The sequence below is a fragment of the Neophocaena asiaeorientalis genome, unplaced genomic scaffold, assembly GCF_003031525.2.
Source record: "Neophocaena asiaeorientalis asiaeorientalis breed wild unplaced genomic scaffold, Neophocaena_asiaeorientalis_V1.1 scaffold185, whole genome shotgun sequence".
Taxonomy (NCBI): domain Eukaryota; kingdom Metazoa; phylum Chordata; class Mammalia; order Artiodactyla; family Phocoenidae; genus Neophocaena; species Neophocaena asiaeorientalis.
This window is the reverse complement of record NW_020171809.1, coordinates 642,588-657,902: the sequence shown is the minus strand read 5'-3', so window position 1 is coordinate 657,902 and position 15,315 is coordinate 642,588. Positions and strand designations below refer to the sequence as shown.

At 61.8% G+C, this 15,315-nt stretch overlaps 1 protein-coding gene across 1 annotated transcript in view; it reads left to right on the top strand.

The window, feature by feature from the left end:
* The first annotated feature begins 1,414 nt into the window (after nucleotides 1-1,414).
* The window catches only part of SNED1 (sushi, nidogen and EGF like domains 1), an 86,844-nt gene continuing 72,943 nt past the window's right edge, over nucleotides 1,415-15,315 (top strand). Inside the window, exon 1 of the mRNA XM_024760412.1 lies at nucleotides 1,415-1,912. Coding sequence (XP_024616180.1) covers nucleotides 1,700-1,912 — 213 coding nt within the window. The 5' untranslated portion in view covers nucleotides 1,415-1,699. The remainder of the gene's footprint in view (nucleotides 1,913-15,315) is intronic.

Below are 15,315 nucleotides of genomic sequence, written 5' to 3'. Positions count from 1 at the left end.
GTTTGGTGCAAGCTGGGAAGTTCTGCCCCTTCTCCCTGTCAGGGAGGGGCCACCTGCCCTCCCCCCTGAGGAAACAAACAGGAGAGGGCTTTCCCCTGGGCCCCAAACCCACGGCACAGACGGCAGAGGGCTGCCAGGTTCCCACAGAAAACCCACAGATGGAAAAGCACGTCCTCCTGGGCTCCCACCAAGGTGACCAGCCTGCTGGCAGCTCTGCCCTCCGGGCTGCACTGTTGGAGGCCGTGTCCTGACCCCACCGGGATTTTGCCAGTGAGGTTCACGGACCCTCCCTGTCCAAGGAGGGTGAGGCTGCCACACCCCTCCTCCGACCTTGGCCATGATTTGACCACCGTGCTGCAGCCTGGCTCAGGGCTTCCCCCCACCTCCCCACTCAGCATCTGAGCCAGCGGGGTGCCAGGCTTGGCTTGTCCTCACGAATCAGCCCCCACCAGCACCCGAGAGCAGAGAGGGTGGAGAGCCCCCGGGGGTCGGGCCCTGCTCTGGGCCTAGGGACCAGAGGTGGCCAGATGCTGGCCCCCTGTGGAGGACAAACAGAGTCTGACTCTGAGAGCAAGTTCCTGCAGCAAGAGAAGTGCTGCGATGGCCACAGGCTGGAGACACAGAATCTGAGTTGTGGGCACTCGAGGGCCTGCTCCCACCCACGGGGCATCTATCCACTTGCCCCCAGGCCGGCGTGGACCAGCTTCCCCGACGGAAGGCTGTTTTACCGGGAGTTGGCCCCAGACTTCTCTTGCTGTGAGGTTTCCTTAGGTCCCCAAATCATCTCCCCCCGCATTTCTCCTGATGTGGCCATGCAGGGCAGAAACTGCTTAATGCCCTGAAGTAGCCCAGGCCAGAGTCCTCCTCACATACAACCAGATGGCAAGCCTCAGAGCTGGGTGGGCAGCATGAGGCTGGCCTCTGGCCACTTCCAGAAGGGTTCATCCGAGCACTGCTCCACCAGGGTGGCCCCCGGCCGACGACACCCTGGCAGGAGGGTGACCTGGTCCCCTGGGGGACAGGGGCCTGAGAGGACACCCAGGAGGCCTGCCCCCAGGCCCAACAACTCACGCAGGCCTGAGGGTCTGTCCTGGAGCTGCTTTGTGGACAAGGCACCTCCTCTGGGCCGGCCCCACACGGGCGGCTGGGGACCCACGGAGGAGGAGGAGGATGGCCCTGGCCGCAGGGCACGCCCGCAAAGCCCTCTCCTCGCTGGCCAGGCCACCTCCGGGGGGCTCGGGGCCGTGGGCTGAGACTCCCGCCCCGCTTGGCGCTTTAAGAGCAGCCTAATTTGCATGGCCCGGCCCGGCCCCGCCCAGGCCCGAGTGACCGCCCGGTTGGATATTTAAATCGCGGCCGTAGGGGCGGGTCCGGCTCCGAACGCGGTCCCGCCCGGCGCCTTCCTCCGCGAGAGGCGACCGGAGCGCGGCCCGGCCGAGCGGCAGCGGAACTCCGAAGTCCACCAACGGCGCGGCCGCGCTCCCCGCACGCCCGGCCGGCCGACCCTGCGGGCCACTCCCGACCGCGGCCTCGCTCCTGCTCCGCGGTGACCGCAAGCCCCGCTGCGTCCCCCTGCGGCCCCTCCTCGTCGCCTGTCCGTCCCCGCTGTGTCTTCGCTGTGTCCCCCGCTCCGTCCTTCTCTGTCCCCGTTCCGTCCCGCTGTGTCCCTCGCTCCGTCCCCGCCCGCCGACCCCCGGCGATGCCGCGCGGCGCCGCCTGGGCGCTGCTCTTGGCCGCGGCCCTGGGGCTCGGGGCGCGCGGCGTGCGCGGCGCTGTGGCCCTAGCCGACTTCTACCCGTTCTGCGCGGAGCGCGGTGACGCCGTCACCCCAAAGCAGGACGACGGCGGCTCCGGGCTGCGGCCGCTCTCCGTGCCCTTTCCGTTCTTCGGCGCCGAGCACTCCGGCCTCTACGTGAGTAACCCGAGCCCGCGGGGGGCGCCAGGGGGGTGCTGCGCCCCGGCCGCTGCCCGCCGCCCCGAGTCCCGCCGCCGCCGCCAGCAACTTGGCACCGTGGCGGCCAGAGGTGGAATGAGGACAGCGCTTCCTCCCTCCGGCGGCCAAGGCCGGACAGCGGCCCGCGGGAGCGGCGGGCGGGGTTGGGGGCCCGAGCTGCGGCCCGGCCACCTTGGCGAGTGGAGCGGGGCGCGCCCGGCCCTGGCCCCTGCCCCTGTCGGACCGCCTGGGGCTTGGGCTGCGGGCACTGAGCCTTGTGCCCCTGCTGGGCCCAGCGCAGCGGGGTGAGGGGAGGCCTGCCCCGTCCCGCCCCGTCCCGGTTCCTTCATAGACAGCAGTGTAACAGCAGGGGGCTGCTTCCTGGGTTCTCAGTTTCCCGAGTGGGGCTCCTGGCCCCTTCAGTTCCTCACTTGGCCTGCCGAGCTCTCAGCCCCTCCCAGGGCCACACGGGCCCCGCCCCCAGTTGACACCTGAGGCCCACTTGCTGGAGGCTGGGACGCGCCCAGACTTTCAGGGGTGCTGTGCGAGGCTCAGCAAGCTGGTCCTCCCTGAGCCGCCCTTTCCCTCTCCCTCTCCTCCTGAGCCTGGGGGCTGGCCACTCAGGCCCAGACCTTCAAACAGGACTCCCAGAGGGAGCTCAGGAGAGCGGGGACAGTTCAGGCTGAAGGACAGCAGAACCCCCCCCCGGGGGGACCCGGGGCCACTGAGGGAATGCAATGTCACACCTCATTGCTGCATCGAGCATTTACTGGGGGGCACCGTGTGCTGTCCTCTGAATCCCAGCTAGAAAAGTGCCGGCACCCTGTACCTCCAACACCATCGCCCCGCCCTCTGTCACTTCCAGCACCACTCCACCTCCCCCCTCCACTGCCCATCAGCACCACTGCCTGACTGCCAGCTCCCCCATCAGCCCTGTCACCTCCCCCATCAACACTGCCTCTCTCCACTCGACCCCAGCGCGGCTGCCAGCATCACTAGCTACCCTCCCACCACAGCCCTTCCATCGCCAGAGGTGGGAGGGGCAGCCGTTCTCTCTGTAGGTGCCACCCAGTGCAAGTTCCTCCGGGCCAGGACTTGGACAGAGGAGCAGGACTGACTTCCGGAAGTATGGGGCTGGGGGCAGAGCTGTGCTCAGGGTCTTCGGGAGCCAGGGAGGCCCATACATCCTAGAAGGGGGAAAATTCATGTTGGCACCGTCTTAACAGAGCCTCTGTCCAAATGCTCCTTGAGCATTCGGGCCAGGCTCAACCTCCTCACTCCAAGTCACAGGTGAAAATATTATTAAAACGGCTGACCCTCTTAACAGCCTCACCAAAAACATCTACCCCTGCCAAAGCAACTGGGAGACGTGGTTCTGAAGTGGAGAGATGTGCTAGCAAAACAAACGGTTTCATCTGAAACCAGTACGTGGTTCCTCGCAAAACCTGTGTCTCCGTAAGAGCTCTTTGCTGGAAAAAGCTATCGTCTGACACACACCTGCCCATGGCGACGTAGGGAGCCCACTTCACCTCTCTTCGCTCAGTAGGAAAGACAGTGGAAACCTTGAGGGCCCCGGACACCTTGCCTGAAATAATGGCCAGGGCTCTGTGGTCGAGGAGGGAGCAGGGCAGAGGGTCAGAAATGAGGCCAGTTAGAGAAGAGAAGGCATTTATTCCGAAGCAAGTGGGTCAGACCGGTGCCTCCCAGCCCACGCAGCTGAGACGATGCTTCTCTGCATGGCCCTGTCTCTGACCCTCGTCCAGCCGGGCGCGGCGTCAGCCAGCCCTGAGCCCGGGTGCCTGCGTCCGGCCGAGTGAGGACCCTCCAGGGCTGGACACGCCGGCCCAATGCCTGGCAAAGAGCAGGCTTGTGGAGTGAATGGACACACGGGTGAGTGAATGGACGCCTCGCCGTGACCCTGCGTGGAGATCAGTGCTTTCTGATCAGAATCGACCCTGGCAAGGACTCGGTCCTGCCGCGTGCACGGTGGCTTTCTTTCTAGAAAGCCCCGTCATTTTGCTGCTTTCTCACGCCGTAGCAGCCATATGTGGTGACTTGTAAGGCTCTGAAAATCGTTGAGAGTCCCTTCTGAACACAAACCAGGCCGGCCCTGCTGGTGGGCATGGAGCGCGGCAGCTGAGAGGGAACTTTCTTGCAGGGAAAAAAGCTGGACAAGTTCACAGGTAGAGATGGCAGCTGTGCTGTGGCCTGCAGGCCCGGCCGAGGTGCAGCGTCCGCTTGGGGCGGCCATGGGGACTGAGAGGCCGTGAGGCTGGCCAGCGGTGGTGAGGAGCCCCCGTTTCCCCCCAGAAGCCCCCAGGTGCAGCCCCCGCCAAGGGTGGGGCCTGGGGGCTGCAGAGGAAGATCTTGGTTTATTTGGCATCAGGAGCCCCAACTGGCAACCTCAGGGAGCACTTCTGCTCCTTCATCGGGGAAGGAGTGCCAGGTGGGCGGTGTCTGCGAAGGTGCTGGGCACGCTGAGAGGGTCCACACGTCTGTTACGAGGGTGCAGTGGCCGAGACATGGGTGCGGGGTCTGCCGGCTGTGTCTCCAAGGCTGGGCTGCTGGCGGTGATGCACGGGGTGGTACCCGCCTTGGTGTGCCTTCCATCCTTCCCCTGCAGAGCCCCTTCCAGCCCCCGCTGGCCCCTCACGCACAGTGCTGTGACACCCTTGACCTCTGAATCTTGGGGACTCTTCCTTGTTCTGGTCTTTTGGAGCACCTTGGGGCCAGTCACGGAGAGCGCCGAGTGGGAAACGGGAAGGGTGTGGGCCCGGGGTGGGCAGTGGCACCTCCGAGCCTGGGGGAAGACGTGTTGACAGTTGATTTGACCTGAGCCCTGGCCAGCAGCCCCTCTCTCTAGTGTCCCAGGCAAGGCTGGCTCCACACCTGGTGTCTGCTCATCCGCTGGCATCCCCACCGGGGGCATAGTCCCCACCCAGCCTCTCCCAGACCGCCCGCCCAGGGGAGGTCCGCAGGCGGCCCGGGACCGGTGGCTGGTCGGTTCCTCCGAGAACCCCGGCTTCCCCACCTGTGCAGCCCGTGGCACCTTTCCAACCAAGACAGTCAGCTGGCTGGCCACCAGCTCCGAGCCATCTGGAAAAGCCACCCTGACCCACAGGACAAAACCAGTGAGATGGAGGCAGGCCTGGCAGTGGAGCTCGGCTTTTCTGACCTGAGGAAGCCCCCGCAGAAATGCATGAGCCCCCTGGCTGGGAGGAGAGGCCGCAGCCCCCAGGGGCAGACAGGGTCCTGGGCAGGCCCCTCCCCACGCTCCCTTCCTGCTGGTACCTGGGGAGGAGCGGGGCACAGGCAAGGGGCTCGGAGGTGGAGGTGGAGGTGGGCAGGGGTCGAGGGAGGGTCCTGGGTGGCCTGGCAGCCCCACGTAGGGGGAGAGCGCCGGGGCGAGATCCAGACTGGCCCCTCGGCCTGGACCTCCCGGCAGCCCGACGGAGGGCGGGCAGTGCAGTCCTCCCTGGCCCAGAGAGGGAAGTGGGCCTCAGATGCAGGCCCAGGGGCCTCAGGACTCCTGCGTCCCGCTGCCTCCTTGCTATTCCACCCCGGCCGTAGTGCGGCCCAGACAGAAGTCCTGCTTCCTCGGCCATCCTGGGAGCTCCCCTGAGACCCCACCTCGTTCCCACGTGGTCAGAGCAGGCAGCTGGGCCGGCAGCCCTGCCTTGGAAATGCTCCCACTTCCCAGAGCAGCCACCCCGCTGGCCTGGGCGCGTGCGGCACCTCCTCGTGGGCCTCCGGCTCCTGGCCCTGCCCCTCCAGCCTGTCCGTGGGGCGACTGAGGGAGCCTTGCCCAGTGCGAGTGAGACCTTGCCTTTCTCTCCTGCCCTTACCCAGCCCCCCTGGCCTTGGGGCTGGGCCCCGTGTACCTGTGCCCCCCCATCTCCCGCCAGCCCCCCCTGGCCCTGGGGCTGGGCCCCGTGTACCTGTGCCCTGTGTATCTGTGCCCCCCGTCCCCCGCCAGGGCCCCTGGCCCTGGGGCTGGGCCCCGTGTACCTGTGCCCTGTGTATCTGTGCCCCCCGTCCCCCGCCAGGGCCCCTGGCCCTGGGGCTGGGCCCCGTGTACCTGTGCCCTGTGTATCTGTGCCCCCCGTCCCCCGCCAGGGCCCCTGGCCCTGGGGCTGGGCCCCGTGTACCTGTGCCCTGTGTATCTGTGCCCCCCGTCCCCCGCCAGGGCCCCTGGCCCTGGGGCTGGGCCCCGTGTACCTGTGCCCTGTGTATCTGTGCCCCCCGTCCCCCGCCAGGGCCCCTGGCCCTGGGGCTGGGCCCCGTGTACCTGTGCCCTGTGTATCTGTGCCCCCCGTCCCCCGCCAGGGCCCCTGGCCCTGGGGCTGGGCCCCGTGTACCTGTGCCCTGTGTATCTGTGCCCCCCGTCCCCCGCCAGGGCCCCTGGCCCTGGGGCTGGGCCCCGTGTACCTGTGCCCTGTGTATCTGTGCCCCCCGTCCCCCGCCAGGGCCCCTGGCCCTGGGGCTGGGCCCCGTGTACCTGTGCCCTGTGTATCTGTGCCCCCCGTCCCCCGCCAGGGCCCCTGGCCCTGGGGCTGGGCCCCGTGTACCTGTGCCCTGTGTATCTGTGCCCCCCGTCCCCCGCCAGGGCCCCTGGCCCTGGGGCTGGGCCCCGTGTACCTGTGCCCTGTGTATCTGTGCCCCCCGTCCCCCGCCAGGGCCCCTGGCCCTGGGGCTGGGCCCCGTGTACCTGTGCCCTGTGTATCTGTGCCCCCCGTCCCCCGCCAGGGCCCCTGGCCCTGGGGCTGGGCCCCGTGTACCTGTGCCCTGTGTACCTGGGCCCCCCGTCCCCCACCAGCGCGCCTGGCCTTGGGGCTGGGCCCCGTGTCCCTGTGCCCCCGTCCCCCGCCAGCCCCCCAGCTCCCTCTGCTCCAGCCAATACAGAACAGGTCACCCTCAGCCACTGTGCTTGCTGCCAGGTCGGAGCCCCTCCCAGGACAGGCAGGTCTCCTCCCCTGAACGGACCCCACTCCCCCAGCCTGGTCCCTGCGCTCCCCGCGTGTCGCTTCTGACCCCACCTCGGTTGTTGACCCTGCACGGGGCGTGTGCCCCGCAAGGCACATCAGTACACGGTCCTGGCACCCACGTGTGTTTGACTGTATTTGGACGTCGTGATGGCGGATGTGGACGTAGGTGTGTAGGTGCGTCTGCCCACTGGGGGAAATGCAAGCAGCGACACCTCAGCGGCCGTGAGCAGTCCTCGGGCTCAGGTCCTGGTTCCCAGACACCAGTCACCACTAAAAGGAACTGGGGCTCTCTGGAGATTACACAGCCACGGCAGGAAAAGAAGGAAATGAGCTTGGAAAAGCTTGTGCCAGAAAGTAATAGAGTGATCAAAGAAAGATGGGGATGTGGCGGAAGGACACCCAGGCCACACCCGAAAGGGGCTCTCGGGACCAGTGAAGCATTACTTTAATGGTAGTGACAGATTTCAGTCCCTTAAGGAATGGGGAGCCAGTGAGTTCACGCCGATGCGAGTATAGATACATGATTAAATGTATAAACGAGGGAGAAAGTGGTACTGACCACACTGCCTCGGCGCTGAGTGTCCTGCTCCAGACAACCGTGTGTTCTCGGTAGAGAATGTCCTTGCTCAGGGGAATACACAGTAGGGGGCTCAGTGGGTAAAGGGTCATCACTTCTGCAAGGTACTCTCAAGTGGTTCAGGAAACATCTATGTAGGAGAGAGAGCATGATGAAGGAAATGGGGCAGAATCCTAGAATTTGGTGAATGTGGATCAAAAGTATGAGGAGTGCCTTGCAATTTTTCTGTAAGTTTGACGTTCTGTCAAAACATAACGTAACCTCTAGGGAATGCCTTCTGGCAGGAATACCCGGAGCCCCGGGCACACACCCGGCCACCCTCACTGGGAAGCCAGCCTGGCCGGCTGGGAAGGACTCAGGCGTCCCCCTCCTCAGCTCTCAGGGGCTATGTGAAGCTGGAAGTGACCAGCTCGCCACAGCGTGCCTCCAGGACAGCCCACCACTCACTCACCATGGACTTATTTGCTAATTCGTTTAGCCACACGTCCATCCGGAAACCTTGGTGGAGCCGTAGCTCTGAGTCAAGGAGGGGACATATGCACCAGCAGCAGTTTTACTTTTAGTCCTAAAATTTTGTGTCTTTTGTTCACGGTGCTCTCCCAGCCTCTGCAAGAGAGCTGGCTTGTAGAAGCAGCTCTGTAAACGTCGGCTGTTCATCCTCTGACTGTTGGGATAACACGCCCGTAATTCCATCTTCCCAAAACAAGCGCTCTAAACATGTTGGCGACATCCTTCCCGATGTGTTTTCAAGCGCATTTGGGGCTGCCATTTCATACAAATCTCCATTTTGCATATTTCCTTCAATATTATACCGTGAGCATTTTCCAGTGCCTTAAATTTGCTGTGAAAAGTGTGCTTTTTGGTGGCAGTATAATATTCCATCCTATGGCTATACCATAATTCTTTTCAGCAGTCACACCTGTGGCCTGTGTGGGTGGCTTCAGTGTCTCCGGGGATGCCCCAGTGCACATCCATCTTTTACACACAGCTTTGCTCAGGCAGGTCTTTTGTTTTTCCGTTCCTCATAATAAGTTCCTCCAGGGGGGCTGGCTGGGTCCCAAGGAATGTGCTTTTCAAGGCTGTCTCCCTACTTCCCCCTGCTGCCCAGAGGGCGTCCTTATTTACACCCTCCTCTGCTGGGGGAAGGGGGCCTCCTCAGTTGACCTGAGTCAGCCTGGAGGGCACAGCATCCGGCCCACCAGCAGCTTCCAGGCCACACAGGGTACCTGTGGTCCAGTCGACGATGGGGTGGGGACAGTGGGCAGGCCCAGGGACAAAACAAGCTGCGGGAGCCTGGCCCCCAGTGGACACTGCGCCCATGGCTCTGAAACCAGGCGGCTGGAGGGGGCTGCCCAGCTCGTTCACTCCCCCCACCCCCGTACCTCCCCACAGGGGGTCCAGCCTCAGAGCCTCAGCAGCCGTAAACTGGCCGTTTACACACTGGGGCGAGTCCTTCACTGAACGCCTGCTGTGTGCGAAGCGTTACCCGGCTCCCCAGCCCGAGGACTCGGCTCGGGCAGAAGTCTGAGTGCTGGGGGCTGAGTCCAGGGTGGGAGGAGTGGGCACCGTGTCTCGGTACAGGTCCCAGGACCACGCTGTCCTCCAGGTGGGTGCAGGTGGCTGGCCGAGGGCCAGACACAGCCCCCTCGGGCCCTCACACACGTCCTGCTGCGAATATTTCCTGCCACCTGCTCTGGGCAGAGGGGCTGTCGGGCACAGGCATCTCTGGAGGCTTGCTGCGGATGGGGCCTGGGGTAGGGCTGGTGTCCCGGGGGAGTGGCCACCGTCTCCAGAGTGAGACTGGCAGGGTGAGAGGCCTAGGTGTGGGAGCAGAGGCACACCGTCCCTGCACTTGGAGGTGGCGGCCAGGGGCGGTGGCTGCAGGGTGACAGTGGACCCGACGTGGACTCAGAGCTCAGGGCAGCAAGGTCAGGCTGTGCTGGGCCCGGGGGAGGGGGCCGTGGGTGCCCAAGCACAGGGCATGTCCAGGGGCCTCGGGGGACTTGGGATCTGGTCCTAGGGGGGCACCTGGCCCAGGTGTGCCAGAGGTGAGGCAGGAGCTGCCATCTAATCTACACAGGGAAGGAAGGGAAGGGCCGTGAGGACAGCTGGAGGGACAGGACACGGGAGGGGCAGGTGCCTGGACCCCCCGCCCACTGGAGAGGCAGCCCCTGTTGGAGTGGGGTGGGGCTCAAGGGCCTGGGCTCTGGACCATAGGCGGGACCACAAGGCCCAGCAGGAGACGAGAGGGTGGCCACGGGGAGGCCCTGGACAGCTGACGGCAGGGGGCACGGTAGGGAGGTAGCAGAGGGCCTGCGCCCGGAGGGCCCAGCCTGGGAAGGGGAAGGGCCGTCGCCCCAGCGCTGCGGGGAATCCCTCCTCCCCCGCTGGGCGCTGAAGCCAGCCCACTGCCCCACCCGCAGGCTACACCCTGGCTGCCCAGCAGTGCCCCCACCCCCCATCCTCTGTGGCCCTCCTGCAGCCAGGCGAGGCCACCTGGCACCCGGGGTGCTCAGAGAGGGCCAGCCTCCCCTCCTCGCCAGGTCTGGGTGTCCAGGGCCCCACCTTGCCCGGGAGCCCAGGGCGCTGCCCACGGCCGCCCTGCGAGCAGGACCCCAGCCCCGAGCTGTGCTTGTGGAAGGAATCCTGGTTCCCCAGAAAGCTGCCAGGAAATAAAAGACATGCCTACATTTTTCAAAACAAGCTTATAAAAGGCCTCAGAACTTTATTGTTTTATTTCTGGCAGAAACGTCAAAGCAGGAACCAAGGCCCCGCCCTTTCGGATCTGATGTTTGCAGAGCTGGGGTGCTGTGACCGTGGGGTCCCCAGCTCCCCTCCAGGCTTGCCCGCCTGGCCCAGAGCAGCCCCTCGCCCAGCGAGCGTGGCACCAGCCAGCCCCAGGCTGCCCAGTTCAGGGACCAGCCAGACACACGTCACACGCTTTCGGCAGCAAGTGGCCTCTGAGAGACTCTCCAGGACATTTTCCGCTCTCTCCCAGTTTTATCCAAGTCGGAAATGCCACCAGGCCATCTCTCTGCGCTTTCTCCTGGCCCAGCGGAGGGAGGGCCGGCCCCTCCTGTGAGAAAGGCCTGGGTGCCTTTCCCTCTGCGGGCCACACGCACCCCCAGGTCAAGGGCAGGCTTCCTCCACGCCCCGCGGGCCCCCTTCCTGCTGCTGTGGCCTCGGGGCCTCCCCAGGGGAGCAGCCCAGGCCCACCTGGCTGGCCTCAGGTCCCGAGGGGCAGCGGGCGCGGGGCGGCACATTGCAGGGCCCGGACCCAGCCGACGGCCGGCCCACGTCAGGTTTCCGGTATGTCAGTGGCTGAAGAGCACGCTGGTGCCCGGCAGGGGGTCGGGATCGAGTCCTTTCTCCTGTTTTCCCGACGTGTTGCCCGTTCTACAGAGTGCTGTTGCAAGGAGAAAAATAATAATAGTGGGATTGATATTCTGTGGGAGTAGCATTCGCTGGCCCTGAAGAAGGAGAGGGATCCCGGTGCGGGGGAGGGGTGCCGTGCCCCTCCCGCGCCGCCAGCCCCGCCCGCCCCACCGGAGGTTCAGACGTTCTCCCCTGGAGGAAGACAGTCCAGGCACGCCCCTGCCCAGGTGGCCCCGGCCCTGCTCTGACCTGGCCCCGCCCCGTGGGGAGGGCGGCAGCCATCCGGTGGGGGCGAGAGGGGAGCGGGCAGGGGAGGCCTCTAAACACACCGCACACACCTGAGCACCGGACTTCAAAGGCAGGAAGGAAACTGGGCAGAGCGCCTGTGGGGGAACCAGGGGGCCCAGGCCAGCCGAGGAAGACAGACGGGGGTGCAGGATGCAGGAAGGGCGGGGCAGATGGTCCCACCTGGCAGATGGCCACGGCCCTAGGGACCCTCACTCCAGCCTGCGGCGCCCCCCCCATCCAACTGTGACTCCTCACCCTTGACTATGTTTTCCTAAACACGGGCAGAAAAGGGGACCCAAAGTAAGTGTGCAGCGAAAGAGCAGATGTGATGCCAGCCCCGAGGGACGGCGGCCCCAAGTTAAGGCCTGTGGTTGCCGCTCCACCTGCATCAGCCCACACCGTGCAGCCCTGACAAGGCTGCCTGCACCTGCCTCCTTCCCTCCAAGTTATTCAGGTTCTTCCATCCATGTTTTGTCCATTATCACCGTGGTTCAATTACATAGATCGTCTTCAAGTTGTTTGTTTCACTGTGGTGGACATTTGGAGCTGTTCCTACTTTTAGACCGTTCTTACTGTGCTGTCTGGGAACATTCCGGAACGTGCATCCCGGTGCACGTGGGCGCTGGCGTGGAGGGTGGTGGGCCCTAGGGGTGGGGCTGTCGGGCATGGGCCGCACCCGCCGCCAGCTCGTGAAGTACAGAGGCCACGGGTGTTCCCACTGCAGGACACGCTTGCCAGCCCGGTGGTTGTAGACGGGCGTGAATACGAGGTGCTGCTGCTCTGGATTGCCTCATTTGTAAGCCCCCTGTTAAGTCTTTCCTCTTTTCTACTGAGCTCCCTTTTTTCTTGTTACTTCATGGGAGTTGTGTACATACACCAGGTCACAAGTGTTGCGAACATCTTTTCCCTGTTCTCTGCACCTTACTTCACGCTCTTCGGTGCGCCTTTGGGTGAATAAGTACTCTTGAGTTTAATGCAGTAAATGTACCCGTCTTTATTTTTATGGTCAGAGGTTTTTTTGCCTTTTTTCTTTTTTTTTTTTTTTTGCGGTACGTGGGCCTCTCACTGTTGTGGCCTCTCCCGCTGCATAGCACAGGCTCCGGACGCGCAGGCTCAGCGGCCATGGCTCACGGGCCCAGCCGCTCCGCAGCATGTGGGATCTTCCCGGACCGGGGCACGAACCCGTGTCCCCTGCATCAGCAGGCGGACTCTCAACCACTGCGCCACCAGGGAAGCCCCTGTGCCTTTTTTTAAAAAAACATTTTATTTATTTATTTGGCCGTGTTGGGTCTTAGTTGCGGCACGTGGGATCTTCCGTTGCAGTGCGCGGGCTCCCTAGTTGTGGCACGCGGGCTCAGTTGCCCACGGCATGTGGGATCTTAGTTCCCTGAGCGGGGATGGAACCTGCGTTCCCTGCGTTGGAAAGTGGATTCACCACTGGACCGCCGGGGACGTCCTGTGCCTTATTTTAAAAATCACCTCCAAGTCTTGAATATGTTTGGGGCCTGGGCCGTCTCCCGGCCCTCCTTCTGCCCACCTGTCCGATCCCTGTTCCGTGTGAGAGCCCAGTGTCCACTACAGCATCCATCCTGGACCAGCAAGTCCTTCCATCTTTTCTTCTCCAGGAAGTCTTGGTCCTTCTTGGCTTTGCCTTTCCATATAAAATTTACAGTTGGCTTATCAGTTTACACACACACACAGACACACGTCTGCTGGGATTTTTACTGGGATTGCGTGGAGTATGAAGACTGATGCGAGAACTGATACCTTTACCTGGGTTGACTCACGTGGCCCAGGAACAGAGCACGTTCCTGTGTTTATTTAGATTGTCTCTGACATTCTCCAATAAATCTAACATCTTTTGTTAGATTTATTCTTAAGGACTTGCTGTTCTCTATACTGTTGTAAATGGTGTCTTTTCTTCATTTCTTTTCTCAGTACTTACTGCTGTTAATGTGGAATCATAATTGAGTTCTTACCGTTTCTAATTTTATATGTAACAACCAGGCCAAGCCTCTTACTGATTCTGCTGCATCATCTGGGTTCTTTCGGATTTTCCCACATTCACGTTCGTAGCATTTGCACCTGACGATAGTTGCGTTTCTCCCTTTCCATTTTGCATTTTGATTCATTTTTTGCCTTGCTGTGCTGGTTGGATACATTGCATGTTAGCAGGACCCAGAAAGAAAGTGTTCCACGTTTCACGATTAAATGTGATGCTTCCTCCTGTTTGTTTTCAAGATGCCCTTTTTCAGATTAGAATGTCCCCTCCTATTCCTATTCTCGTATTCAGGGAATTTTTATCACATGTGGATGTTGGCTCTTAGTAAATACCATCTCTCTACCTATAAAGATGATTATATGATTCTCACCTTTAATCTGTTAAATTGGTCACTTAAATTAATTGGACTTCTAATGTAAAGCCACGCTTGTATTCCTAACAGAAATCCAAGTTGGTAATGATTAATTATTTACCCAGTTCATAGATTGCTGGATTCAGTTTGCTAACAATGCGTTAAGATTTGGGCAGTTTTATATGTGAGATTGGGCTGTTAGCCCATCCATGTTACATTTTAGTGTCAGGGTTATGCTAGCCTCAGAAAATGAGTTCTTCTGTCTAGAAGAGTTCGTGTATCTCTGGACTTATTCCTTGGATGTTTGGTAGAACTCACTGGTGCTGCCATCTGGACCTAGAGTTTTCTTGGTGGGAAAATTGTGAACATTAATTGAATTTCCTTATGAATATAAAAAATAGATTTTCTGTTTCTTTTCACATTTGGTAAGTTGTGTTTTTCTAGGGGAAAAGATCCATGTTATATACAACTTCAAGGTGATCAACATAAAACTGTTGAGGTCTGGGATTTGATGGTACCCTCCTTACACACCAGCGGTCAGCCTGTCACTGCTTCTCAGAAGCTGGCCGAGGCGCGAGGCTCCTGGGTCGGGAACGAAGGCCGTTGGGACTCGTGGTGCAGGGAGAGGCACACCATATGGTTCGCCTTGGTGTCCCTGGCTCTCCTCGCGGTGTCATGAGGCCACATGGAGGGGCCCAGGCAGATGGAGCCCAGACTGTGGGTTTGTGTCATAGCCTGGAAGCCCTGGGCTCGGGGAAGCCATCTCTCTTATGGCGAGCCTGCCTTTGCCCGCAAGGGAGAGGACACTTTGTCCCTCGAAGCCAATCTCTGCAAACACAACCCCAAGACCCGGCCCAAGCAGGGAGCGGACGAGCAAAGCGCACAGAGGCCTCCCCCACGGCCCACCTCCCTGCCCCACCTGTTCTGGGCCAAGCTCCAATTTTCACACGAGTCTGCCATTCCATCAGCCACCCTGATTCATCGGACCAGCAGAGGCCAGGACCAAATCTGGGTGATTTGCTGCCCACAGGACTCCAGGCAGCAAGATGGGGTTCAGCCCCGGGTCCCAGGTTCAGCCGGCTTGCAGGGTCCCAGAGAGGCCAGGAGTGGTCCAAGGCCAGGCCACCGTCCACCCTGACGCACGAACGCCGGCGGACCGCCCTGCTGATCTTGGATGCCATCACCAGTGATTACAGAGGCCGTAAATTGGCCCAGAAAGCAACTCCCATCAGGGTGACAAACTCACCCTGCTTTTGCGCAAACCTTCCCAGTTCTACACTGAAAATCTGGTATGCTGGGAATCCCCCAGTCACAGGCAGGCTGCGAGGGTTGAGCCCCTGCCCCGCCATGGAGAGACATCCTGTGATCCCTCTCCCCACATGCAGACGTGTGACCTGAGGGGGCGCAGGCCTCTCAGTTTAGGATCTGTTCAACTCGATTCGGATTGCCTGTCCCACCGGTTTGGTTAAGGCCTAAGGGCCGTGTCTCTGACCATTTGTGGTCTCAGTCATCACACACAACAGAACCCGAGGCCCAGTATGAATTCGTGTCCTGAGACAAACAAGGGTGTGCCGTCGTGAATTTACCTGCGGGGCGGGCGGGGCCCACACCTGGGCGGCAGGCACAGCAGAGCAGTTTGTGACCCGAGTGTCCCGTGGTTTTTCCACTTTCATAGCTCGCAGACAGGGATGCAAACCCAGCGCAGGTCAGGTGGGCAGCTGCAGTGCTGCCTGAGTCAGGTGGGCCGTGAGGGCTTTGCCAGGCGCTGGATCTAGGGGCACAAAGCAGTCACCTACCCCCGGC